General features: G+C 51.7%; 1 protein-coding gene and 1 long non-coding RNA gene across 2 annotated transcripts in view; one reads left to right on the plus strand and one right to left on the minus strand.

Moving 5' to 3' along the window:
• The window catches only part of LOC121160013, a 424,394-nt gene extending 409,948 nt beyond the window's left edge, over nucleotides 1-14,446 (minus strand). Inside the window, exon 1 of the long non-coding RNA XR_005884484.1 lies at nucleotides 14,376-14,446. This is a non-coding gene — a long non-coding RNA (uncharacterized LOC121160013). The remainder of the gene's footprint in view (nucleotides 1-14,375) is intronic.
• Nucleotides 1,828-27,991, plus strand: CAMK1G (calcium/calmodulin dependent protein kinase IG). The gene is made up of 13 exons (XM_040985605.1): nucleotides 1,828-1,880; nucleotides 11,850-11,970; nucleotides 15,550-15,678; nucleotides 18,498-18,572; nucleotides 19,060-19,198; nucleotides 19,819-19,942; nucleotides 21,350-21,425; nucleotides 22,443-22,555; nucleotides 23,281-23,359; nucleotides 25,847-25,934; nucleotides 26,114-26,541; nucleotides 26,839-26,966; nucleotides 27,105-27,991. Exons 2-12 carry the CDS (start codon nucleotides 11,954-11,956, stop codon nucleotides 26,927-26,929), a joined length of 1,359 nt encoding a protein of 452 aa, XP_040841539.1. The 5' UTR covers nucleotides 1,828-1,880; nucleotides 11,850-11,953; the 3' UTR covers nucleotides 26,930-26,966; nucleotides 27,105-27,991.
• Nucleotides 27,992-28,000: the final 9 nt, after the last annotated feature.

Raw genomic sequence — 28,000 nt, forward strand, 5'->3', positions numbered from 1 at the left:
TGCTTGTGTCCCAGCTGCTCTACTTCCCATCCATCTCCCTGCTTGTGGCCTGAAAAAAACAACAGAAATGATCAAAGTGTTTGGGACCCTGAAGCCACGGGGGGGGGGGGGGGGGGGGGGGGGACCCTGAAGAAGCACCCGGTTCCTGGCTTCAGTTTGGCTCTGCTTTGGCCATGGTGGCCATTTGGGGAGTGAAGCTGTAGATGGAAGATCTTTCTCTCTTTTCCTCCCTGTTCTTCTCTATAAACCTGCCTTTCAAACAAATATAAATAAAATCTCAAAAAAAAAAAATACTAGAGTAGAAATATTGACTTCTTGCCTCTATATAAGAAAGGCGATAGGGCCCAGCACAGTAGCCTAGTAGCTAAAGTCCTCTCCTTACACCTGCCAAGATCCCATACGGGTGCCGGTTCATATCCCACCTGCTCCACTTCCCATCCAGCTCCCTGCCTGTGGCCTGGGAAAGCAGAAGAGGTTGACCCAAAGCCTTGGGACCCTGAACCCACATGGGAGACCTGGAAGAAGCTCTTGGCTCCTGGCTTCAGATCAGCTCAGCTCCAGCTGTTGCAGCTACCTGGGGGGCGAACCAGCAGATGGAAGATCTTTCTGTTTCTCCTTCTCTCTATAAATCTGACTTTCCAATAAAAGTAAATAAGTCTTAAAAAGAAAGTGGATTGATAGATAACAATGAGGCAGATAGCCACATATTTGCTGTCATCCACATAAAGAAATACCAGAGAGATAGGGAGCTAATAAAAATAGCCACTGTAAATGGCAAGACCAGGGGCAGAAGCCAAAGGAGGGGTGGGATAAAAGAAACTCCATGTACACTTTTTGGTGTAGTTCTTACTGTTGACCTGTACAAATGACTTAATTCTTTTAAAGCTACCTGCATAAAAGGTATACTTTAAAAGGTAGTGCGAGGGAACTGACTGCTGAGAGTGTACAGCCACTGGCTGGATGTGGAATGCCAGGGAGGACCCAGCACAGAGGAAGGGATGGTTCTCACTTGGGTGCTAGCGAAGGTAGCAGGGAAACCCAGGACAAAAGTGGGATACAGGGAGCCCCAACAGGTGCATGCTTGTCCACAGGTGAGGGAAGACATTTGTATGTTCAAATTAAGGAAAACCACTCAGCTGGATGCGTGGACCCTGGGAGCAGATGTCACGTTAAGGGAGGTTAAAAAGGAACAAGCAGAGAACCCAAGGCAGCAGATCCATCCCTCCACCTCCAGGCCCCAGGTGGGTGACAAGGGTCTTCATTCAGTCTCCTCAAGGTCACCAATGTGGATATTCTCTGGCTCTGGCAGAGGCAGGCATGTGTAGACCACAGACTCCAGCAAGAGTGAGTACAAGGGAAACTGAGGCAGACAATCCTAGAAAGCGGCTCTGACTTGCTGTAATGACTGTTCAGGCCAAGGGAAAGTGAGCGTTTGATGTTTTGTTATCCTGTTTTTTTTTTTTTTCATTCCTGCTCTGTCTTGCTTTCCATCACACACATCAATGCAATCACACACACACACACACACCAGGCACACACACACACACACACACACACACACACACACACACACACACACACACACACACACACACCAGGCACACCAGGGTCCTGTGGCATGGCATTCTTCCTGATCAGATTGGATGCTGCTCTCTGGGAGGGGAGGGAGAGCAGAGTACATGAGAGGAAGGAGAGATGCCAGCCATCCTAGCTACTCTCACTCCCCTTTAAGGCTGCTTGGTTACGGTCCTGGGAAAGAAAACCCCTGCATTCCTCCCCTTTAATTGGGTTTATTGTGAAGCGCTGGAGCAGCTAAGCCTCACAGACCTGTAGGAGCTGGGCAGTAGGAACCCAGAGCAGGATTCTTCCAGAGTCCCTGGGTAAGGCAAACTGCTTCTTTCTGGGCGCTAGGGCGGGAGGAGGGGGGGGGCTCGGTGCTGAGTTGGGAGGCGCGGCACCTGGAGACTGGATTTGAAGAGCCACTCTGGGGAGAAACTTGGACATTGATTTCCGCCCGTTCAGTCTTCTGGTGTTCTCGGACTCCTGTGGTGCCAAGGGTAAGTTGTAGCGGCTTTGGCAGATAAGTCTGCATGGGGGTCTGGCTGGAGGAATCCTCCCTGGGGAGCCTGTGACCAGCAACCCTGGGCTGGCTCTGGTGGGAAGCGTTTGCACTTGCAGGCAGTGCAAGGGGAGTTCAGGCCACCCTTGTCCCTCCTGCAATGCCTGTGTTTTAGGAGACAACGCCAGGCTCTGGGGGATGTCAGGACTTCCAGCTCCCTTGCACCCCACCCTACTTCTCAACCTTCAGCTCCTAACCTCTGCCTTTTCTGGTTTAGTGGGGGAAATTCCCGGCTCACCTATCCCTTCTGCTGGGAGGGGCAGGAGAACCAATGGGTCAAAAGGAAGGTTTGTAAATAGCCGGAGGCTCTGCAAAGCCCTGGAGGAGGATCTGCCTGAGGCCCTCCAGGGCTGGCTGGGTTCTTGCCCAGCCTCCAGGCTCCTGTCCGGCTGTGCACGGCTTCAGCCAGCATGCTACTGCCGTCAGTCACAAGACAGCTCCTTCACCTTCCCCCGGGGTGAGTCTATCTTCCTTCTGTCTTTAAACTTCCCTAGTTCAGCTGATAAGAAAGGATGCTAAAAGGAGGGCTGGACTCAGCACCACCTCCACTGTCACCCCCATCCACACCGTGGCCCCTTCTCCCCACGTAACTTTGACGCACAAGCATTAACCCTGCGGCTCCCAGAGGCAGCTGCCAGGGCTGGTGCTGGGCTGGCTGCAGTGCGCGGCTGGCCAGCCTTTCCCTCTGGAGCCAGATAAACTGATCAGGAGGAAAGTGTCTGAGATGGGGCAAGAGAGCCCAGCTGGTTACATCTCAGGGAAGGGCGTGATCTTTTCTAAACAAGGGGCCAGAGGCAGAGCCAGCCGCCTTTTCCTACTGACCAAGCCTAACCAGAGCTAAAGATGAGACCCACATCAGAAATGGGTCCCAAACACAAGGTGCTTAGTAATAGCTAATACTGAGACCACACTTCACAGCTTAGTGTCTGCTCTTAATGAACCAATCTGGAGGCCCCTCCGATCAAGTAGGTAGGGATACTGAGAGTAGCTGGGTCCACTGAGGCTCAAGGAGGTGACAGGTTTGCCAGGTTGGCAAGCTGATGACAGGGGTACCATTTGCTGATGGTAGCATCTGAGCCCCAATTTTGTGATATAGAAGGTGCATTTTTCCATGAATCAGCAGGTAGTGGTGTGTGCCTGGCCCAATGTTTGTGGTTGTGTGTGCGTGCTTGTGGTAAGAATTATCTTTGGAAAGATGGGACAAAAAACTTTGGGAAAGAAGGCTGAGGCTTGAGCAAGAAAAACGACTGAGCAGTCAGGAAAGGCTCCAAAGAGATGGTGAGTCCTTGAGGGACTCAGTCTCTCCCAAATCTTCTAGAACACGTGTTCCATGGAGGGGAAGGATCGTCAGGTGTGGGCATCGCATGACAGCAGCATAGGGAGGAAGGTAGAGGCGAGCGGTCTCCCCGCAGCTGCTTCCAGGAAGAAGACAACAGGTCCTCGGTACAGCCGAAAGGATGCCAGGCTCAGAGTCTGGCGGCTGCACGCTCCCAGGCCAGCTCCTCCATTTACTTTCTCTCTAATCTGGAGCTTCTACTCCACATTTATTTCTACCCACCCAGAACTCCACCATAAACAAGACTAAAAGGTGGCAGGTGAGGCGTTCCGAAAGCTCTGGCATGCAAAGCGCCTAGCACGGTGCCCCTGGCGGTGCCGTGAATTCACAGCATGACGTCCTAAAGAAGCTCAGGAACAAATTCTGGCTGGCAAAGGAAAACATTCCCCTCCAAGAGGAGAGCACCTCCCTTTCCCCCACACTCACACGCACACACAGCCAGAAATAAATTGCCACACAGAGTGTGTGTGAGTGTGCGCCCAGCCGCAGCCTGCCAGAGCCAGCAGAGTGAATGAGCTACAGCATGAATGAGAAGGGGGGAGCCGCTGAGTCTGCAAACAGGCTGGGAGCGGGAGCTACAACCCCCCTCCCATGCAGGCACCCTGCCGTGGTCAACAGCAAGGGGGCTGGGGCTGAATGGCCAGCTGCCAGCAGGGAAGCAAGCCGGTGGGGGTCAGGGCATTGCAGGGACAGCCTGTGACTGGCAGTCCCACATCTACAGTAGGAAGGCTGGTCCCTAGTGTGGCTTGACTCGGCTGTTCTTGTGTTCTGCTGTGCTTCCTTTAGCTCTCCTCCCTGGTACACGTTCTCTCCACTTCTGAGAGCCACACGCAGTGTCTGGCTGGGATGGTTCTTAGGAATTGGCCTACACCTGTGCACCGGAGGCACCCTTGGCTTGAGTCTTAGGCTTGAAGGCAGCATTTGCCTTTGGAACTCTCTAGAAGGTACCCAAGTGGAGATCAGCAAGTAGCAGGAGGCAGCATGGGCACTGTTACCTCCAGAATTGTAATTGATTCCTGTTTTCCTAGTTGAGTCCCATATAAAATAGTTGGCTGCACCCAGGGCCATGTTATATGAAAAATAGCATAGCACTCAACGCAGTGGATGGCCATACCATGGAAGGCAAGGGAGAGCTGAGACCAGCTGAAGGAAGAGCAGATTCACATTTTCTATTAAGTGCCTCAGCCCCCAGGAGTCATCATTGGTTTCTCTTCCTCTTTCTCTGGTGCTTGGTCTATAATTTATGTGCCCACAACATGGGCATGCTGCCAGCGCTTTAAAGAGCACAACAAGCTTTCATGTCCACCGCTGCATTAGCCCTGCAAAGGAATGTGACAAATAGAACAGGGATCATGATGCCCATTCAACAGATGAGAAGACCAAGGCTCAGTGCGAATAGGAGGATGTGCAGGGACAGGTAGCACACCCCGCTCTGGCTAAGGACTCCTTTGTGTTGCTCTCTCAGCCACCCAATGAATTCTTGGAGAATGCTCTCTGTTTCCTATATGAGAAACCAACACTATCCCTTAAGGAGCTGGTGGCCTCTGGCCAGTCACTGTTGGAGTGACATGGTTAGACTTCGGGGTTGCTTTGCTCCTAAAATTAACCAACGACAACAACCAGGAGACCTTCTTCCCTGATTATTTTGTGAACGAGAACTGACCATAGAACTGACCTCCACAGCACGGCATTCACAGAAGCCTGCAGGATGGAGTGGTTGGTTTGCAGATTCTTTGCAGTCAGGAGTCTCAAATGGCCAGGACAAGCCAAGGTCTAGGCTTGGGCAAACTGACAGGCCCCTTGGGCTGCGGCTCATGTACAGGCCCCAGCCCTGTGACACAGGGACACTGTGAGCTGGGCAGCATTGGGGTTGCTGGCAGCAGGTTGCAGGAAATGATGGCTATCTCCACCACCACCCCAAAACAATAGATAAAGGCTCATAGCCCTGGCATTGAGTTCCCTCTTGTGTTACAAAGGGTGCTCTGGGCAGTGCCACACTCATAGGCTACTGTAGGTGCTAGGGGAAGAGTTTCATTGTCTTCTGCATTTGGGAAGTGCCAGGTTAAAATGCACTAAGCCATTGTCTTTCCCAGTCCCTAGAAGCTTTTCCAAGCTCGTGTAGATCGCGCGTCTCCAGAGGGAAGAGCAAATCCATTGCATGCACAGTCTGCAAGGTCTCCCAGTCTGGAAAGCGAACTCCAGGGATCTCTCGTCTGGTTCACCAAAGAGACAGACAGAAACAGAGACGTCAAGTAATTGGCTCCAGGGGCTGCCCAGCTGCTGGGCATCAAGCCAAGCCTGGAGTCAGAGCTTGGGTTCTTTCTAGTGTGCCTCTCAATCCAGAGAATGATGGGAGATCTGAACTGGGCCAGAGTCCAGGGCAAAGACATGCCCCAGGGTTGACCTCTTACCCTGGTGGTCTCTTACCCTGGTGATCTCTGTATTCCTATGGTTCCCAGCCTAGAGGCAGTGAGCACATTTTGGTGAGAGGTGATCCAACCCATAGCCTCATCCATAGGGCCCACAGGAATGGGGAAACTCTGATAGCAGAGACTAGCAGGCAGCGTGAGTGTAAGTTGATGTACTTAGAGGTCAAGAAAAGAGCCAGGCAGGCTCTCAAAGGGCCCACAGCTTCCATACTATGCCCCAGAGTGATTCATTCTCTTGGCCCAGAAGGCCTAAGTCAGAACCCCAGGAAAAGTGGGGTGACTCTCGTTATAGGCAGAACTAAGAGCCATCTTCTGGAGGTTCAAGATGGCAGACTACTCAAGACCCTCTCCTTCTTCTCCCCCCTTGTCTCTGGCTGTTCAGACCCAGTGCATGAATAATACTGTATACCTGCATGGCACATGCCATAGCAGGCTGGATTGAATGCCCTTGGCAGTACTATGTGGTGTTCCCAGCACCCCAGCATATCATATGGGGAGGGCAGCCCTCTCAAGCTCTTGGCCCAGCTGGTCCATTGCATAAGCTCCTAGAGCAGGGTCCTAACTGGCTGTGACTCTGATAGAGAGCTCTTGGTGCAGGGGCCATGTAGGAGGGGTGTAGCGGCAGCAGAATGGGTCCAGGAAGAGGCCCTTTACAGAGTGAAGTCATGAGGCATCCTGTCAATCAGGAGCACATGGCAGCCAGGAAGAGGTTTCTGCCAATGTATGTCATCTGTCCAGAGCCAGCAAGGAGAGGAGAATGAGGCTCAAGGAAGGGCACTGCCTCCTGGGCTCCCAGCCCAGGCATCTCTCACCAGCACCTCATACACAGTCAGGTGGGTCGCTGTTGCCCCAGAACCCCACAGCTGGGCCCTAAGAGTGCAGAGAACTGCATGCAGAAGCAGTATCCATCCCAGTGCTGTACTTCCTGCCCTGAAGAAAGAACACTCCACATGGTAGCCCCTCCCCAGCAGCACCATTTCCCCTTCGGTAGCCTGGAAGACCACCCCAATGCCACAATCAGGTGCTGACAGGAGCCAGGCACTGTGCAAAGCCCAAGGGAGACAGCAAGTAGATGGGTCTTACTCCATGTGGAGTTGCTTTCTCATGAGCACACTGACCTCACAAGCAAACAGGCAGGTGCTTCCAAAGTGTTACAACAGCAAGAGTTGGCACTCCTGCTAGGAGTGGACTGCCTCTTGGGAGGGGGTATCACGTTGAATGACCCAGAAGGAGTCTGCTGACCAAGACCTAGTTAATGCAAACCCCCAATCCTGGGGCTGGGTCCCTTGTCCTTGAAGTGGTGGCAAAGAGACCAAGATGGTTCTTCCTACTGCCACAGTGCCCCAGGCAGGGCCTCATGGCAAGGACTTTCGGGAGAGGACCTTCCCACTCTTGGTTCCCCAGTTCAGGTCCTGTGGTCACCCACCCTTTAGCACCCACCTTCAGTCCAAGTCTTCTGCAGAACCAGCCCTGGTCAACTCCCCTCAACCCAGGCTGTCTCCACCCACATATTAAACAAAACCTAGACTGGACTTTTGGAATATGCCAGGCACTGTGGCATACACAGGGGATTCAGAGATGATTAACCTTGGTCCCTGTTCTTTAAGGACAGGGCTGTTTAGTTGTTTATTTACGCACCCACATTTGGTCTCTCCAGATTGACAGCAATCATGTTCAAGGCCAGGTTCCTACTAAAGGAATGTCTGCGGGAATCCAGGGCACACAAAGTCTTGCTTCGTAGAGGTGTGTCCCTTCTACAGTGCAGAGATGGTACCATGAATAAGGTCATGTTCTCTGTCAGGAACCAGCCATTTTTTGCAGAACATTCTTGAGGGCCTTGCCCAGTTGTAGAGTAGGGGCCCTGGGCTAGCCATGCTGCTAGTATGTGCCATGTTCCCTGAGTCATCCCTCTGAAGTCAGCCTCGAGTTATGGAAGGGTCAGCAGCAGCTGCCCCTGAGCTACAAACCCCAAAGGAACCAGTCGCCAGAGATAGAGCACAAGGCAGGGAGTAGTTTGGAAACCAGCAAGAGAGTGGCGCTTTTGGCTTCTCAGAATTTCCCTTCGTCTGAAAGGGAGGGCCTGGCTGGTGGGAGGCAGGAGAGAAGGGGGCAGCCTTTAGCAGAAAGAAGCAAGGCACTATGGGGAACCTGGGTTAGACCTACACCGAGCACAGCGCCTGGGGACCAGCGGTGGGAATGCTGCTAAGGTGGGAGGTTCTGGAGTTTTCCACATGGCATCGAATATGGAACTGAATTGTTAGGATTCAGTGTATGGGAGGAGGGGTGGGCGGGAAAGATGTTTTCTTATAGCCAAGCCTGGGCTAAGAATACTATGTTTTTTAAGCTATTTAAGCAAGATGGGAAGGAAGGAACAGTGAGTACAGATCTTCTAATGAGGTGGCAAAGCCTCCTGGGGAGCAGGTGGTCATTCCACGGGGCTCCAGGAGGGGGAGTGGTGAGCGTCCAGCCAGTCCAATTCCAGGCTCTGGTTTGGCTCCTTGCCTGCATAGCAGCCTGCACAGCAGCCTGCACAGCCAGGTGCTCCGTGGAGGGAGGACCAGCACCCCAAGGGAGACACACACGGCTGGCAGTTTCCTTTGCTCCTCCAAAAGTTCGTCCCTTTGCCCTCAACCCTGCTGTCAGGGAACTCCTCAGCTGCAGAGGCTCAGCCTAGTGAGAAGCAAAGACTCTCACTTCAACTTCCTCATTTTCCATTTGGCTACCTGGGGTATTGGGACTTCCTGCATGCCAGACTTAGTGGAAGCTGCTGGACGTAGGGCCCAGAATCTGCAAAATGGCACCAGCTAAAGAGATCCTCCTTCTCTGGTGTCTTGTTTCGGAATGTTGACTCCACCTCTACCCCAAAGAATCTTTCAAAGGTTCATGGAAGAAAAACTGTGAGTGAATGTTGACATTGGGCAGCGGGCACTCCATTTGCAACAGCCATGTTGGAATCCCCTGCTTTCTCATCTCTACAGGTTCTTGCCAGTCCAGAAACATTTGACTGTACCTTGCAGTGCAAGCCCTGAGAGCCAAGGGCCAACCCACTGCAGCAGGCCAGGGCCAGTATCCGGCACAGCTGTGCCTCCCGTGGGCTGCCACCCACCCAAAAGCAGCAAATTAGCAAGTAAGGCTGAACACACAAGTTCAGACCAGCACCTGAAACGTGGGCCTGAAAAAATAAAGTAACCCTAGCATTTTCTACATTCATTTTTGAAACCATGACAGGTCCCAATTATTAAGTCAGGCAGCAAAATACACACCCACTGCTAAAATTCAGAGAGGAAAATGTAGCTTTGATAGTTTTTCATGGACTAACACTCCACGAGGCAGTGAGTGAAAAGAGACCTGGGGAATTTCACCTTTGAACTTGGCCATGGTGGTGATTGGATGTCTTCAGGCTTCAAGAGTCTCACATGGCTGACCCCATCTCTTTCAGGAAAACACTACCTTGAGATGGCCTTCCCTCCTGCCGCTCTGTTTCAAGGTGGAATTTTGTGTGGTAAGGTACTCACTTGACCTTGGGGGTGAGGGGGTAGTGGGAAGGGGTCTCAGGTAACTTAGAGCCCATAGCCAGCAGGTTGCTGGTAACCTCAGAGGTGCAGCTGCTCTCCTCCGGCCCATGGGTAACCACGTCCACTCACAGCTCTGGACCCAGTCATTTGCTTCCCCCAAGCCAATGCTGGTTAGTTCAGATCTTAACCACCACTTCTTCCCAGCCCCAATGACTGATCCTATAGGCAGTGCTCATCGCCTCTCGAGGGCCATTGGGCATGGTGAGCCGATAAAGGTTTAATGGCAGATTCTGGAGAACAGGTGTTAGATGGAGAGGGAACAAGTCCTGATTGTACACTGGCCACTTTCCCTGGTAGAAGTGAAGCCTCCTCTTGGGGTTGTCTTTAAGTTACCAACATGACACCACTAAATGTGAGTCTGGAAAGAGGTGTGCACAGCTGCCTGCCGTGGAGTGGTATGAGCAGCTCCAGCCCTCCGTGTGCCCTTCGAGGGGTTAGGAGACGCCTGAGGGTCCTTGCACCTCCTGCAATGCTGTCTCAGGGTCATGTCCTGCCTCCAGCTCCTCCTCCCCTCTCCCTTTCCTACCCCTCCCTGTCCCTGCCCCCAGATTGCTTACTGCCCTGGGAGAGGCAGCTGCAGTCAGAGCTCCTTCTGGACTGGCAGGGTCCTGGGGAGCCGCCATCCGTGCCACCTCGTCCTTGAGAGTGAAGGCAGATGTGCGTTCTCGCCACCACCCTCTGTCTTCCCACTTCCTCCCCAGATCCACTTGTAGTTACAGCATCCATCTTTCTACCGTCTTCCTCTCTGTTAGCGACCTGGCTTACATCACAGTCTCCTCACTCCCAAGGTCTCTAAGCCTCCCGGCCAAGTCTTCACAGTAGGTGTACTTTCCTCTGCAACATGAAACCTGTGTCTGATATGAGACTTCCAGAGGATTAGCAGGAGTAAGATGTCTCCATGAAAGACCTTGAGGTCGTCTGTTAGCACTGATCTCCATGTGTGAGGCCCTGCCCTTACATGCTCCTTCAATTAGCTTTATTGTAAGAGGCTGATCCCCACTTTAGAGAGGAGGAAAAGGAAACACCTCGTCCCAGGCCATTTGACTAGGTAGGATTTGAACTCCACCTGACCTTCCAACCCAAGATCTTCCCCTACTGTTGAATTGTGGAGACACACACTTTGGATTTCAAGGCTACCAGAAAACCTCACGGATTCTATGGCAGTTTTGAAAGTGGAAAGAGAGGAACATTGCCTAAGAGGACTTTTTCCTACTTTACTGTCAGGTCCAAAGCACAGGGGGAGGAAGGTGCTGACAGAAATGGCATTGTCCCCATCACTGTCATATGCCCAGTAGCCCTGATGGTCAGTGGCAGCTCTGTTGGAGGGCTGAGTATCTGAAGGATCAGAGATCCCTGGGCACACCTCACCCCACCCCACCCCAAGTACACATTGCTCTATCATCTTGGTCCCCTCCGTTAGGGCACTGTCCGCCCACCTCCAGATGAAGTCTGAACTCTGCTGAACTCTGATACAGGGTCAGGGCATGGTTCAAGTTAGATTGTAAAGAATAACTGTTTGTCCAGCACTGTGCTAGATGTTGTGGGAATTGCAGAACAAAAGCATGTCCGTTCATTGGACAATCACTCATTTAATCTATCCCAGATAGGAGAGAGTAGGAGCAAGAGTGGTTGGGGGCAAGTGGCTGAGCTGTGATGTCAGAAGGGTGCCAGCCTCATGCTATAGTCTGAATAAATTACCTTGGCCATGATTTGGGCACCAGGAAATGCTGTCACTCAGCTCTGGTCTTCTCACAGTGGATAACCTCATTTTAATCAATACATGGTGGGTGGGCATTTAGCCTAACAGTTAGGATGCTCACACCCCTCCCATAGTGGAGTGTCAGGGTTTAGTCCCTAGCAACAGCACCTGGTTCCAGCTTCCTGCTAACACAACCCTAGGAGACAGCAGCGATGGCTGCCATCCATGAAACTCAACTGCCCAGCTCTTGGTTGGGCATTTGGGAAGTGATCCAGTGAAAGTCTCTCTTTCTCTGCCCCTCTCCTTCTCTCTCTCCCTCCCCTTAACTCATTCCTTCTCTTTGCGCATTATGTGTTTGCCTCTCAAATAATCTTCTAAATCAACCCATGTCCTCACCATTGTCCTTCACAAATGCATGCATTGAAAAGCAGACGTACTCCTACCAGAAACTAAACTCTAAACTCCCAGAGCATGTAACACACACAGTCCTCACACAAGAGACACCTAACCAGTCTGTTGTCATTTTTTTCAAAGCCACTGGGAAGAATACTCTGATTTTTGACAGTTAACCAGGTTTTGCTTCTGATCCATCCTTTTGGCCATAACACAAAAGCTGAGAATATTCTAGATTCTGCTGTTGTTCTCATCTCACTTAGCTGAGCAGACCTGTTTTTCTCTACTGCTCACAAAGCATCACCGGAAGCTTCAACTCTGGAGGGCGTGGGGCGGAAGGAAGATGAGGACTGCAGTTCCTGGAAGAAACAGACCACCAACATCCGCAAGACCTTCATCTTCATGGACGTGCTGGGGTCGTAAGTCCTTGGGACAGGGATGCCGGGTGGGCTGGGCTGCTTGCTGAGGGCAGGCTGAAGGGCTGCTCTGGGATCAGCTCCACCCAACTCATGCACTCACCTTCAGTGGCTCCTAAAGACCCGGGAGAATTTTCTGGCTGTGGGGTATGGTATAAATGAGTGTGTCGAGGAGGTGCCTTTGGGATAATACTGGGGCCGCTTGAACTCTGGGGGAATCCCAGCTATTCCCATGGCTTCCCCCTTTATCTGCCCCTTCCTTCCCCTTTTCCCTCCCTCACACCCCCGCCCCTCCCTAACGCTGACAAGCCTTGCCTTCTTTTCATGTATGTGACAATGGGGTGGGGGCGGGGAACCCTACTCTGGGCACCAAAAACAGGAGTTATGGAGCACTTCTGGGTATCTAACTTAGAGCATCCTGGGTCGACTCACGTGGGTTCTGCATTTCCCCTGGCAGGGCACAGGCAAACCCCACTGTGCCCAGATCACACAGACCTGCGGTGGCTCCCATCTCCGTCCTCATACCTGCATCCCTCCTCTCCATTTGGCTATGCTCGATTGTGCTCAAACCCCTCCCAGCCTCTGGGGTGTCTGTACCTGCACCATGATACACATTACCCAGCCAGCAGGCCAGAGACAGCGTGTCCAGAGCTGAGCCTCCACTTAGTCCTGCCTCTCCCCCCAGGAGGGTACAGCCTCTGACGCAGGCTGGCAGCAGCCTCCAAACCCTTGCTGGATGCCTAATTAGTCTGAGCTAATTGGACTTGGGTAGTGAGGAACAGCTAGTGGGCGGCCCGTTTGGGCAAGCTTTCTCTGTGTCCGGTTCTAGATGAGTGGAGCTTTACCCTGCCTGGGCTAGAAGGCAGTGACCTCAGCAGTGACTGCAGACAAAGAGGAGCCAGGCATAGCGGGGAGGAGAGCTCTGCCCGCCCTCCATACCCCACCCCCACCGCAAACCCTGCCCCAGCAGGTTGAGGCTATCCTGGTGGAGCTGGTTGTAGGAGTATCGATCTTCCATCAGGGCTTATGCCAAGACGGGGGTGGCTGGAGAGGGTGATCTGGCAGAAAGGCACACTCAGGAATGAATCATAAATGGCTTGCTAAGCCTCGTAAAAACCCAGAATGGAGAGAAGGAAGCCCAGGTTGGAGGCTTGTTTACTGTTTGCTAAACTCATACTGCAGAATTGTTTAGACAGGTGCCAGTACTCATTCGGGGCTCAAAGAGCCTCTGAACTCAAGCCACCTGTCAGTTTATCCCCTCTAACTTTTAACTGTGAATATGCTGAAACTCAAGGAAGGGGTGACATAAGTATGCAAGGAATACCGTGTCCCATCACCTCGGTTGCCTGTGAGCGTTTCACTGCACAGCTGGCCCTGCTCCTGGGATCCACATCTGTGGATTCAACCCACTATGCCTAAAGGATTTTATAAAACTTACCTCTGCACTGAACATGTACAGAATTTTATTTTCTGTCCCGATTCCCTTAGCAACATAATACAACCGCTGTTTACATGTCTTTGTATTTGATTTTGTAAGTGTGTTAGAGAAGATTTAAAGCATACCAGAAGTTTTACATGGATTCTATTCAAATATGCCAATTTTTTTTTTCAAAAGGCAATCTAATTAATTCATTTGAAGGACAGAGAGCATGCTCTCTCGTCTGCTGGCTCACTTCCCAAGGATCCACAACAGCCGGGGCAAGGACAGGACAAAGCCAGGAGCCAGGAACACAATTCAGGTCTTCCCCATGTGTGTCAGGAACCCAGCTACCTGAGCCAGAGTGGGCATCAGCAGGAAGCAGAGCCATACCCTCCCAGTGCTCCGCTCCACCCCTCTGGCTGCCCCACCCCATCCGCTTTCTGTAGCTCCAGGCTTCCCCCCCCCCCCCATCCCTCCTTACCCCATCACTCCTATAGCAAACATTTCCAACTCTTTCCTGCCCCTCCTCCCCACCCCGGGTTAATCCATTCATCTCTTAAAATTTTGAGTTCTGAGTCATCTTAAGGCAGAGGGCCAAGTATTGTATGCTCCTCCACCATCCCAGGAGTCATTCAATACAAATGTAGCCTCTGTCTGCTGTAATAATAGTGACTTGAATATGTACCGTGGCACCTGCTGGAGTTGCGCAGTGTGCAACATGCCAAACCATCACACAGGCCCTCTCTTCAGTTTCCATTGGTCTGTGCTTTCAGCAGCCATACTTGTCTGAGTGTGTCTGTGCCTCACATTAAATTCAAAGCCAGCCGGTACTAATCACGGTGCCTGCCACGTAGTGCATCTGTAAGTTCACCAGCAGTGAGTAGCTAACAGTATTTTCCAAATCGAATGCTGATTGCCTACTCCTCTGAGTTCCTCCCTGGTCCACAGCCTCCTTGAGAACGGAAACCCTTACCTTGTTATCACCCACCTCTACGACTCAGTAGGTGCTTGGTAAATCTTGGTTGAAGGGCTGAGTGTATGAGTGCCTGAGCAGAGCAGTCTCTGCAGGCTCTGATTAACTCAGTTGCAAACACAGCTGGGGGAAACAGGAAACGCAGACACCGGAAACACCAAGTATTTTCTAATGCAGATTTGTACCGCGTGTTTACTGAAGCTTGTCTGCTTTGGGACATTGTAGGACACCAGATGGCAAGGGAGAGATGGCTCAGCTCTGGGCTTACTTAGATTCTGGCTTTCCTGTCCAACCAGGTTTAGTTTCTGATGGTAATCAAATCCTACCATAATAATGATAATAGCACCAAACACATATGGGTTTTATGGCTGTCAAGAACACTTCCAAACACTTCACGTACAGAACTGAGGTAATCCTCTAAACGGCCCCATGAATCGGATGCTGTTGATCTTCTCACTTTCATAGGAGTGGTTTGTCACCCAAAGGACTGGATTTCTAGCACGAGCAAGCACTCCAGCATCCACTCCTTGTTTTAACTGCTATTCTGGTGGCCCAATTTCAAGAAGACTCTCTTCAAACCAAGAAGCCCATAACTTGGGATTCCACCCTGTATTCCCACTGGGGTCCATCTGCTGTGTCTTCAGAAAGCCTGCCCTGAAGCTGCAGGGTCCTTGCGGATCCTGCTGACTGAATGAGCATTTGCTTCACCTGCCTATCCCCCAACCTTTGGTTCAGTGTAATTATCATTATCTAAAATTGGATGCAGGAGCCTTTTCTCTCTCTGAGCCTTTGCCCATTGCTACCTTGGACTGCTACAGCAATATACTGCACTGTGTTGGAATCAGAACAACATCGACTCCCTTCAATGGGTTTGTTCAATGGAGAAATCTTTCCACAGCCCAAAGCAGAGTCTCGGGGAGTGGGTCATTCTCAGAGTGTAGCATCAGGAATTAGCACCTACCTCACTTCTGAGTCTGTGATGGGGTCTTTTCTTCCCAACTTGAGCTATGAAGGAAAAAAAAAAACATATATAGGTAAGCAGATAGGCCCTGCCCCCACTACAATTCCTACTGCCCACCATTACATTGAGGACTCATTATCAGCCACAGCTTCCTTCACCTACCCATTTGTTTTGCCTCTCAGCAGTTCTCAGCCAACACTGTTTTACCTTTCAATGTCTTCTCCTTAGGGGAGCTTTTTCCGAAGTCTTCCTGGTGAAGCAAAAGGTGACAGGGAAACTCTTTGCCCTGAAGTGCATTAAGAAGTCCCCTGCTTTCCGGGACAGCAGCCTGGAGAATGAGATCGCTGTGTTGAAAAAGTGAGTAGTACCTGGAGTGAGTTGGGTGGAAGTATGGGACGGCGCCAGCTGTTTCTCATTGAGATGAGAAGTCGGCTGGCTCGCTTGGCTCAGTGTAGTCACACAGCTGTTCTCTCTGCCTTTTCCTTTGGGTACCAGTGTGACTCCTGGTCCCACTGGCCATACAGCTGGTCAGTGCACACAGTCCAGGGAGTAACAAAGGAACAATGATCAATCGAAGCCCAATGTCAGCAGGAATCCATGACTAAGCAGGCAGCATACATTTGGAAATCAGGCTCAATTTGTCCAAAGCATTTACAGGCTTGACATCCCAACCATCTTGATGGAGGCTGGATGAAATGTTCACAGAGGGACTCCAGGAAGGCCCTGTGGGACTTACATGGGAAACCTAGTTGTCAGGTGCACAAACACAGGTCCAGGACCACGGGGAGACCAGAAAGGCCTCCCTGCTCTCAGAAGCCCAAGCTTTGCAGGCAGACAAGGGCCCATTACAAACTCCAATCCCACAGTGCGAGTTCTCCCAGCAGGAGACAGAGCCCTGAGGAAACAGGGCTTCATCTGCTCCTGTGTGTGTGTGTTAATGAATGTGGAGTAATAGGATCATTTTCAAGGAAGGGCAATGAGGGAGGAGTAAAAAGGGAAGTAGGAATGGAAAGTCAGCCTGTCAATAAACTTTGGTGTAGGATCCTGGCAGTGCAGGGGCGGTGAGGGAGGAGTGAGCCTTGGAGACCCTTGAACATAGGGTGAGCAGAGTCAAGGCAGGAAATAAAGCTGAAGTGCTGAAATGGGGCCTGATTGTAAAAGAGATCTTAGATGCCATGAAAGAGGACGTCGACTCCATTTTGTGGGAATTCTGAGTAAGGAATCATATGATCGGAGTGGTATTTACAGTCATTTATCTTTTCCTTTTTTTTTTTTTTAAAGATTTATTTATTGGAAAGTCAGGTATACAGAGAGAAGGAGAGACAGAGAGGAAGATCTTCCGTCCGATGATTCACTCCCCAAGTGAGCGCAATGGCCGATGCTGTGACAATCCGAAGCCAGGAGCCAGGAACTTCTTCCAGGTCTCCCACATGGGAGCAGGGTCCCAAGGCCTTGGGCCATCCTCGACTGCTTTCCCAGGCCACAAGCAGGGAGCTGGATGAGAAGTGGAGCTGCCGGGATTAGGACCGGCGCCCATATGGGATCTTGGTGTAAGGTGAGGACTTTAACTCCTAGGCCACGCCGCTGGGCCCCAGTCATTTATCTTGAGCGTAATAGAGAAGGGATTAGAAAACATGCCTGGAGCATGGGAGGCCAATGACAAGTCTGTCACAGAAATCTAGGTGTGGGATGGAGAGAGAAGCAAAAGTACTGGCAGCTCATGTGAGGCTAAAGGACTAGACCCAAGAGCTGCTTTCAAAGGAGGCATGATTGGTTCTGAGGTTAATTAATAAGACTATTAAAACATTTCAAGAGACCTTGAGAGTAAGTGATTAACTAATCAGTAACACTGTCTGGGATAGATACCTAAAGGAATGTGTAGGGCTTGCAGATCATAGAAATTGGCTGGAATGTATAGAATCTAGCTACCCACCTATTTCAACATCGAGGTATCTGGTAGGATGCTGGGATTGACACCAGGACATTAGGACTGACAGAGACTATAAACTCATTGAGATCAAGGACTGTGGGGTCTTTCTTATCATTGCATCCTATCGACAGCAAAGATATTCAATAAATCTTTGTTCAGTGAGTGAATAACCAATAAATTAACGTTAGAATTAACAGCTATGAATGACTCCATCAAGCAACCTCAATAGATCTGTCTTTAAAAAACCATATCTGGATAATTCAATTGGGTAGCTACTATTGATAATGTGTTTTCTATCCCCAGGGGACTGCACTAAGCATTTTTCATACATTATCTCTTTTAATCCTGATATAGTGCCTTGAGAAAGATGTAGTTTTAATTCAAGAAAAATCATGCCAGGAAGATTTAACATAAGCCAACCAAAATTATCCAAATAGTGTCTCAGGCAAATCCAAACCCAAGCCCCGTCGGACTCAAAGCCTAAGCTCTTAGTCTCTAGGTGGCACAGTCAAGAATTTCCTCTTTGTAGCATATATTTACCTGCTGCCTGGAAAGCCAAGCCTCTTGGTTTGTCTGATGATGCTGGCCCAAGTCTACAAGGGCCCCCTGGGGCAGGGTTTCCTAGCCACACCACTGACACCTTAGTTGTACTGGGGGCTGTGCTGTGTTGGGGTGGATGTTTAGCAGGTTTTCTGTCTCCATCCACTAGATGCCAGTAGCATCCCCCGGCCCATGCTCCAATAGTGACAATCAAAAATGTCTGCTGGAAAAGAAATATCCATTTAAGGCACCCCCCAGGACCGACTCTAAAACTAGGCCTGCTGGAACGTTTTCTTTAACACTCCATGGGCACCCAACTGCCGAATCCCTTGTAGAAAAATGCACTTTCTTCGTGTGGTGCTTCTGAAGGAGATCTGGGTACTCTCCTATAGGATAACCCAGTGTTGGGCACTCCCTTAGCATTCCTTGGGTATTTTCCCCTTCTTGCTAACATTAAAGGTTCCCAGAGTAACAATGAAATGTTTGTCTCCCTAAGGCAGGCTGACCACAGATAGACTACCTCGGTGTCTTTTCTAGGGGATCATTTTATGAGCCCCTACTTATTATAAAGGCCTTCTAAGGACCCCATCCCCCAAAACATCGTCATCCACTACCCCTGCCAGAAAATAGTGGGATGAGTCTACATTCCTTATCCGGACACCTGAGTCACACATCTGACACAAGCACATTTACCTTTTTTCCCCAGAATCAAGCATGAGAACATCGTGACCCTGGAGGACATCTATGAAAGCACCACTCACTACTACCTGGTCATGCAGCTGTAAGTGGAAGGTGACCCACTTTCTCCAGAGGGCTGCTGGGGCCTGGGAGGTGGCAGGGGGTTGGGCCACAGGGAGGCTGCTGATAAGGAAACAATGAGTACCAAAATGCAAGGTCAAGAATTAGCCCAAGAGGCTCTGAAGTTCTAAGACTCCCCTTAGGCTCACTGTGTCCCTTGGATCACTGTGCTTGCTTGATAGGCACCTGCTCCTGGCCAAACTGGCACAGTATCCTTTAGTGTTAACACAGGGGCAGGTGCGATGTGAAGGATGTTAGCAGACAGAGGTCAGTGACTGTGAGGTGGCATCCTGCAAGGCACCCAGAAGAGGCAGGCTGGGACTAGGACCACGCTCGGCACACAACACTCGCCAAGGCTGCCTGCCTGTCCCACTGCAGCTGCATCCCCCATGCCTATTGAGCAAGCGCAGTCTCATTCCTACAGCTTGCAATAAGAGCTCAGATTTCTGCCCCTGTTACTGTGTCTGCAGAGTTTCTGGTGGGGAGCTCTTTGACCGGATCCTGGAGCGGGGTGTCTACACGGAGAAGGATGCCAGCCTGGTGATCCAGCAGGTCCTGTCCGCAGTGAAATATCTCCATGAGAATGGCATCGTCCACAGAGACTTAAAGGTGACAAGGCGGGAGTTTTCCATGGGCAACAGACAACCCTTCAGGAAGCAGTGGGGGGTGGTGGTGGGCAATGTGAGTTCTGTACAGTTAGAGGACTGGATTAAGTAACTCCCAGATCTTTTCTGCCTTTATATGCCATAAACAATCAGTGTTAATGTACACCCTGTTTTTTTTTCTGGACCCATGCACCTTATTAGGATAGCAGAATAATCCACATACTTTTTGAGTCCACTCATGGTCAAAATCAAGTTCAACAAACATCTTACTGAGGGTCTACATGGCACTCAGTATTGCACTAGACTTTGACAAAATCAGGGACAATTGGGTGGACTCATTAATAAAACTGACAGGTCTGGGGTATCTGGGGGTCAGGTGGATTGAATTGGGGTCTTCCTGGGGTAATTGAGGGAAGGGATTAATATAGTGACAGCTGTAAGGTAGAGCAATGTCAGGGCTAGGGCCAAGGTCAGGGTCAGGATGCAGACAGGAGGAAGGAGAAAACAATGGGGTAAGATGAACTTGGCCCAGGGCTCAGCTTTCTAAGAAGCTATCTATTAAGTGGAGAGAAAGCTGGGTCTTAGGGGGTTAATCCTACACTGCATAGTTCTGTTTCCTTGCAGCCAGAAAACTTGCTGTACCTCACCCCAGAAGAGAACTCTAAGATCATGATCACAGACTTTGGTCTGTCCAAGATGGAGCAGAATGGTGTCATGTCCACTGCCTGTGGGACTCCAGGTTATGTAGGTGAGCCTGGGGAACAGGAGGGAGGTTGACCAGTTGGCTTCATTCAGCCACACAGGGGCTTTCAGCAGTGTGAAGGTGAGATGACAGGGTTCAATTTCAGGGGACTCCCTGGGCTCACTTACAAGATTTCAGGTAGGCAAATCCATCCGTCTCTTCAATTCTTGCTTCTGATCCCAAATCCTGCGTCTTTACAGACAACTCTCTCCTGAGCCCTCTCCACAGCTTCTTTCTAAATGAAGGGGCTTCAAGAAGTTCATGCAATTACCAGATAGCATCTTTCAGGAAATTGTGAACTTGACTCCTGCTTTGAGGACCACTCCTGCAGGCCGACTTCCTGGCTTTGTCTTTCCAGCTAGACCAAGGGCAGAGACAGGATTGCAAACCCAGCAAGCAGCAAACCTCTGGGGTTCAGTACCAGCCTATCTGCTTTCTCTCACTTCAGAGGAGACCATGGCCCCCATCCCCTGTTGAGTGCCTGGAACCACAGGATATTGAGTTTTTGAGTCTGAGCCTGAGGAACCCGCATAGCTGCCCCCTGAGGTGCATTTGTGCAGGGACTCTGGGAAACCAACAATAATGTGGTTTCATGCCTGAATAACCCTGCATGCTTCCCAGGGTCTCCCAAAAGGAGAGGTCAGGCAGAGGACCTAGTGACAGTACTCCTGGGAATGACGGGGGAGAAAGCTGAGACTCAGAATACCCACTCCTGTCCCTGTCCTCCTATCCACTCGTCACCTTTTGAGGTTGGGGAGAAGGAAGCTGAACCAGAACCCAAGAGATGGGCCCCCTGGGAGGTCAATCACTGATCAGCAGGTGCTGAGCATCACCATAGACAAAGCCCTGGTATGGGAGGCATACATTAGACAGTTATCTGATGTCCCCAGCCCAGAACTGTGGCCAGAACGAGGCAAGTCCAGTGTCCCCAATGGAGCTCCTCAGTCTGAAGGGCAGACAAAGCTCCTTCCCCCAGAAGAGACCCTGTGTAGTGGGAGTGCCTAGTCTCATGGAGCAGTGCCAGGGCTGCCTCCCGGGAGTTCCCAAGTCCAGCTGGAGAGAAGAAACCACAAAGGTCCCCCAATGTGCAGGCACAGACACAGCCCTAGTTGCTGGGGATCCCCTACCTAAGCAGAAACATATAGCCCCTGCCTTCCAAGAGGGTCTAGAGGCCTGTTGGGGGTGGCAATGACCCCTGTCTTGGACAATGCCCAGGCTAAGGGCAGCAGGCCCCTCCTCTTTTTGTAGAAAGAATTGATCTTGCAGGGGAGATCCAGCCCCTGCCCTCTGGGGCAGAAACACCCGATGGGCTGCCCGGGCTTCTTTCCAAGCCTCTCCCTGACCTTGAGCCACCAACCCCTGCAGTCCTGTCCCTTGTACTCAAGCCCTGCCTCTGCCATTGGTTTGCTACAGCTCCAGAAGTGCTGGCCCAGAAGCCTTACAGCAAGGCCGTGGATTGCTGGTCCATTGGCGTCATCACCTACATACTGTGAGTAGGAACTGTCTCGAAGCCCTGAGCCAGCTCAGAGGCTACCCAACCCCCCCACTGTCCCCCGTCACCCATCTCTACACCGCCTCCAAAGCCTGTGTGTGCATATGCACATGTGTGCATGTGTGCAGGCACATACACACACACACACGCACACACACCCCTACTCCTCCACACAGCTCCCAAGGTTTCTCTGGCCTCATCTCCATCAGTCTCCTGGCACTCCTTCTCCTGTACCCTGCTCCCCACTGCCTGTATATAAATGTGAGCTTGCTGGGTGGAATCAACAGTGAGAGAGAAGGCGGATGAGCCAGGCTTGGAAGCCAGGTGAATCCCATGTTTCTGTATCTCAGCTTTGTCTCGTGGTGACCTTGGCCCAGGATCTCCCCTTTGCCACCTGCTCATGACCCTTACCCTGTAACCCCTCCTCATCCACACAGTACACATGATTCTTAGCAAAGCAGCCTGCTTTTCTATGTCTACCCCAAGTGTGGGTGTGGGGCTCTGTGTCATTCAGGTTATGTGATAGGACGTCCCTCCCTCTGTCATTTCCCCAATCAGTGCTCCATGACTGCCTGCAGCCCTCCCCAGGCTAGATGCTGCAGCATGGGGCAGCCAGCAATGCCATCCAGATAAATCCTTGCTAAAGCCTACACTTGAGTGGATGCCCTGTCCCCCTGCTTAGAGACCTTTCTGCTGTCCCGGAGGGTCAGGCAAAGTGTGGGAGAGGTAGCAAAGGCTTGGGAGACAAAGACAGAGGAGCCTGAGGCTCCCTGCTCATGGTCAGCTCCTGCCCAAACCTTCTGCGCCTAAAGTGATACCTGAATTGGAGGCATACCCACACCTTGGTCACACTGCTGGCCTGGGGCCCTTGCTGCCCACTTGTGTGAGCAGTGGGAGGCCAGTGTGTGCAGTGGGAGGCCAGTGTGTGCAGTGGGAGGCTGGGGGAGGAGACGGGGGGAAGGCTCTGGGAGGAGGGGTGATTCAGCAGTGTACCTCCCCACTGGCTCACCACAGGCTGTGTGGATACCCTCCGTTCTATGAAGAAACCGAATCGAAGCTGTTTGAGAAGATCAAGGAGGGCTCCTATGAGTTTGAGTCTCCGTTCTGGGATGACATTTCTGAGTCAGGTAGGTGCAGTGGGTGTGAAGGACGAGTTAACAAGCACAGTGGAGGTTGCCAGGAGAAAAGAGTTTGGCGGAGATTGGCAGCCCTGGCTTTGTCAAGTCCCTGGGGATCGCAGGGACCAAGCTAGAGACATCTGTGTCTGGTCCAAAGGCCAAAGATGGTGTTTGCATCTCAGCTTCATGCTTTTGTTTTTCCTAGAGACAGAACCACAGTCTGCCTGGAGCCTGAAGAGAGATGGCAGGGAGGGAGCAGTCTAGAGAAGGCAGGAGGGCAGGGTCTGGTAGGGGCACATGTGCCAGGCAGGTGTGGCAAGACTAAGGGGCTAAGAGCTGCAGTGGAGCGTGCAGCATCTGCACGTACAAGAAGCAACTGTTCCGTGCTTTCCGGGCATGTTGGGTGCAGAGCTGGAACAAGCTGGCACTCACGTGTGTGCCCGCGTGCTGGTGTTTTGTATGGTGTCAAAGCATGCAAAGGTGGCGAGCAGGCCCCGCTGCCTCGTGACAGCACGTGTCTGCAGGACTGAGTGGGTGGTGCTGTGCAGAGCCTCTTGGTGGTGGCTCCTGGTGGGTTGCTTTGAGGTGGCTCTTGTTTAAGACTCTTAAAATTGCCTCCTTGGGAGATGATGAACTACGCATGCATTCACTGGCACCCACCAGCCCAGACATGATTTTTCCATCAGTCGTGAAATCTAGTCCTCAATTGTCATGTCTCTGATTGTACTCCTTAGCCAAGGATTTTATTTGTCACCTGCTGGAGAAGGACCCGAATGAACGGTACACCTGTGAGAAGGCCTTGAGGCACCCCTGGTGAGTGAGAAATGGGGCGCATTCAAGAGCCCAGCCTCAGTGTTCCCAAACTTTGCAGATACTGGCACACTAGTGCCCCCACACTCCCCTTGCCTTGAGCTCCTGACTGGTGCCATGTGCAGAGGCACACCTCTGTTCCTTGGGCCCAGGTGGAGCTGCTGACTCTGGTGGATGGGGGCCCACTGAAGGATGGCTCTGAGCCACATAGGGGTGGCAGAAGGCATTGCTTGGCAGCCTGGGGTATGAGCCCCTGCAGGGCGTGCTATTCAGTGCCAGTTCCCTCAGGATCTCTGAGCAGGGAGCAGAGCTGCAGCTCCCTGAAGAAAGATGAGACTAGTGTGAAGATGGAGTCTGAGGGGGTGCAGATGACTCTGCTGAGGAGGGGGACCTACTGGATGATGATAATGAAGATGGGGGATGACCAACTGGAGTTGATCAAGGATGATGAAAAAGAGGCTGAGGAAGCAGAGGACGACAGAGACAGCGTCAATGGCGAGGATGATTCTTGAAGCACATAGTGGGGTTTAGAATCTTATCCCATTATTTCTTTATCTAGGTGCTTGTCTGATATCAATTTTCACCAGATCCTCTCCCCTAGTATCTTCAGCATATGCTCACTGTTTGCCCCATCCTTGTCTTTCCCGTGTTCATTAATTCATTTCCCTGTGCCTAGTCCCATTTTCACTTCCTATGATGCTCTTGGTAGTTTTGTTAAGTCTTGCCCTGTAATTTTTGCTTTTAATTTTGATGCTTCTTTGACTTAACAATAAAAAAGGTTATATGGTTTTAATCTCTTGTTAATGCAGGGAGTACAGTTCTTTCCATGCATACGTGAGTTCTGTAGTTGCTTCCCTAACTGCAAAGGCCATTTCATTTAGCTGAGTAGCACCTGCGAGCAGCTTTGAGTTAAAGGTGTGTGTGCTCTACCCTATGTAACAGTGCTGTGTGGGGCTGTTCAACACAACTGTAACAATGTGTTTTTGTGAATGAGAGTTGGCATGTCAAACGTATCCTCCAGAAAAAAAAAAAGTAGTGTAATAGTCTTTCTAAAGTTGATACTGTGGGTTATTTTTGTGAACAGCCTGATGTTGAGACCTTTTTTTCTCAAAATAAACAAGTCCTTATTAAACCAGGAAAAAAAAAACGTTCAGGAACTCTGTCCTGAACTCTGTGATCAAAACAGATCCTGTGATCCTAATCAATCAATGGCCAATGAGTAAAGATGGTAAAGCCTTAAAATATATAAGCCCTAACCCTATTTTTACGATACATTTATTTATCTTGAATTATAGAGGTGAGCATGGGGAGAGATGGACAGAGAGAAATCTTCCATCCACTGGTTCATCCCCCAGCTGATCGCAACTGCCACTGCTGGACCAGGTCAAATCCAGGAGCCAGGAGCTGAATCCCACTCATATGGGATGCTGGCATTGCTTTATCCACTACACTATAGCATAAACCAGCCTGAACCCTGCTCAAGGCTTCGCAATCGCTCTTTACTTCCTCCCAGTGCAAGCTCAGATTCCTTGGTCTTTGCAGGGTTTCCCCAGTCTTCCCTGATCCTTCATGTGTTCCCCAGAGAGCATCTCTGCTAAGTGTGTGCCTGAGAGCTGCACAATCCTCTCTCTGCTGTCCTCTCTAAGCTTTGCATCAGGCATGGTTTGATTTGCACGGAGTTCACCACTTAGACCATCCTGCCTCTTGCCCTCCCGTAATCCTCCAGGATTCTCTTCCACCTCTGCCGCTTCCCTGAGTCCTGCAGGCCATATGCCCTGCCCTCATCCTCCTTAGGAATTGCGTAGCTCACCATGGAGGACTCTAGGCCACAGCAGGACCCCGCCCCACACTGACGTTAGGGGCACTTAGTGATCAGAGCTCAAATCTCTTACTTCTCTGGGTCCCTTCATATTTGGGGCAGTACTGTGCATATAGCAGGTATGTGAGGAGCCCTTAGTAATGCAAAAAAGGAGCAGTGGGAGAGGGGTGACTGTGGGCAGATGGCCCCCCCCAGGCAGGCTTCCAGGAGGAGGTGGGTTGGGAGCAAGCCTTTGGGCTCCGGAATGGTGAGGACCCAAATGTCCTGGAATACAGGAATTAGTCACCTCTTTCTGTAAAGGGGCTAGAAAGTCAGTATTTTAGGCTTTTCTGGCCATACTGTAGTTTTGGCCATGGGTCAACTGCCTTCACAGCACCTCTGTGCAGCTGCAGCCCCTGTGTGAACCAACAAGCATGACTGCATGCTGATGGAAACTTAGTAACAAAAACGATCAACAGGTAGCTTGGGCCCACAGGCTGCAGTTGACTAACCTGCTCTCAAGTATTGGTTTTGTCAAAGGTGCCCTGGGCTCCATCCCTTTCCTCCTGTGGGCCGCCCCCCTCCCAGGACACTCTTTAAGCCTTTGTCCTGGGTTGCATACCCTATCCCCTGCCCAGCGCTGAAGGCCCACAGTTTCCCCAGTAGCCAGGTGGGCTCTCCTGTACCTCCAGGATTGATGGAAACACTGCCCTCCACCGGGACATCTACCCCTCTGTCAGTCTCCAAATCCAGAAGAACTTTGCCAAGAGCAAGTGGAGGGTGAGTCACCTGCTGTTGGGGTTGCCTGGATGCTTTGCTGGGGCCAGGGCTGGCACAGGGATTTCCTCGCGGCATCCCAGCCGGTCCGAGGAGCTCTCTGTGCCATCTTTGGGTGGAGAAGTGGGTCCAGGGGACAGCTCAAGAATGCAGAAGGTCAGAGGCTGCCTGTGTCTCCTTAGCAAGCCTTCAATGCAGCCGCTGTGGTACACCACATGAGGAAACTACACATGAACTTGCACAGCCCGGGGGGCCGCCTGGAAGTAGAAAACAGGTCGCCCATCACTCAAACTTCTGAAGCTTCAAGACCCGCCTCCCCTGAAATCACCATCACCGAGGCACCTGCCCTGGACCAGAGCACCCCACTCCCCACGCTGCCACCCCGGCTGCCCTGCCAGCACAGTCCCCGGCCCACTACCCCAGGTGCCAGGTCCCTCAACTGCCTGGTCAATGGCTCCCTCCGCATCAGTAGCAGCCTGGTACCCATGCATCACGGACCCCTGGTCGCTGGGCCCTGTGGCTGCTGCTCCAGCTGCCTGAGCATTGGGAGCAAGGGGAAGTCTTCCTACTGCTCTGAGCCCACACTCTTCAAAAAGGCCAACAAAAAACAGTACGTATCTCAGCCAAAGACATAGCCCTGTTTGGCCTGTGCTAGGAGAACTCGGACCACAGGCCTGAGGTGCCAGGACGGCCTCTCCCATGCAAACACAGGTGGCTCTGGAGGGTGGGACAAGGTCTGGGTCAGGGTCAGGAGAATGTTCCCTCCCCTGTGCCCACAACTCAGTTGCTGCAAAACACCATCAACAGAGGAGTCCATGGGTGTGTCCATTTCCCGTTTGCTCATCTCTCAACTGGGTTGATTATGGCCTATTAGTCTTCCTCAAACATGGCTTTGTTTCCTTTCCAGAAACTTCAGGTCAGAGGTCACAGTGCCAATGAAAGCCGGAGGCAGCTCTCATTGCCGGGCAGGGCAGACTGGGGTCTGTGTCATCATGTGATGCTTGGAGTCTGGGCATGTGTCACTGTACTTTTCAGGTAAGGACTTGAGATCGGAGAGCCAGGGCCTGGGGCTTTGGTTCAAGAAAGCAAGCGCCTCCTTAGGGTATAAAGGAGGGGTCCAGGGGAATAGAGGATGCAGCTCTTCAGCCTGACCCCTGCCCCTTTGCTTTGCAGGAGAGATGGTCCAGTCTTCTCTGTCCTCCCACACCCGGTGCCTGCTTGGCAGAGGGAAGGAGAAAGTACAGCAGGTGCTGGCAGGAGCAGTTTCTGGTCAGAAGCACCTGCCGGCTGCTGCCTGAGGGACAGACTTCACAGGGGACCCCACGAGGGAGCCCCTGGGCCTGGAGGGTCCTTAACACCGCCGTGGGCAGGAGGAGCGGCACTGGCCGGCTTCCCGACCTGCCTGCTCTATGCCCCCTGTAACCCAGTGTCCCTAGATAGCTCCCGCCTGGGTCTGCGTTGTTGCTATTGAAAGCTTCACGGGCTGGCCCAGCTGTGCCACCTCCTCTAAGCAAAGCCATACAAAACATTTGCCCAGGACAGCCTGCTCTGTGCACATTAGCTCCTGCCTCTCTGGTCCCACACTCCTGGCCAAGGCCAGGCTCTCTGATACAACTGCCTGCCCACCTGCATGACAGCCAGGCAGCTCCCGGGGCTTTGCCTGTGAGTGCTTGACACGCTCATCCCTGACTCCAGGATTAGCTCTCCACCAGCTATCACCATGCTGATGCCCAGCCAGCCTCTTCCTCGCAGGCACACTGTGCAGCTTTTGCCCGGCTATGGTCTCACACCAGGCCACACCTCGGGGGAGGGGGTGCATCGTCAAACAGAGGCAGGCTGCTGTCCAGGGATACGGATGACTCTTCCTCCCGTCTGCACGCCCTGCACACACACCTCTGGTTGAGCAGACACTGGGAGTTGACTGTTTTCGTCTTGGCCAGGGGCTTTTTCTCCTGCATCTGGCTCCCATTCTCTCCCAGGTCAGGTGCATCAGTTCTTGCCGTTCTCCGCCCCTCCAGCTTCATGCTCAGTGTTGTGTGCAATAAAATGGACATATTTTTCTCTATGGG

The sequence above is a fragment of the Ochotona curzoniae genome, unplaced genomic scaffold, assembly GCF_017591425.1.
Source record: "Ochotona curzoniae isolate NIBS_2020 unplaced genomic scaffold, NIBS_Ocur_1.0 contig_430, whole genome shotgun sequence".
In the NCBI taxonomy this organism is placed as follows: Eukaryota; Metazoa; Chordata; class Mammalia; order Lagomorpha; family Ochotonidae; genus Ochotona; species Ochotona curzoniae.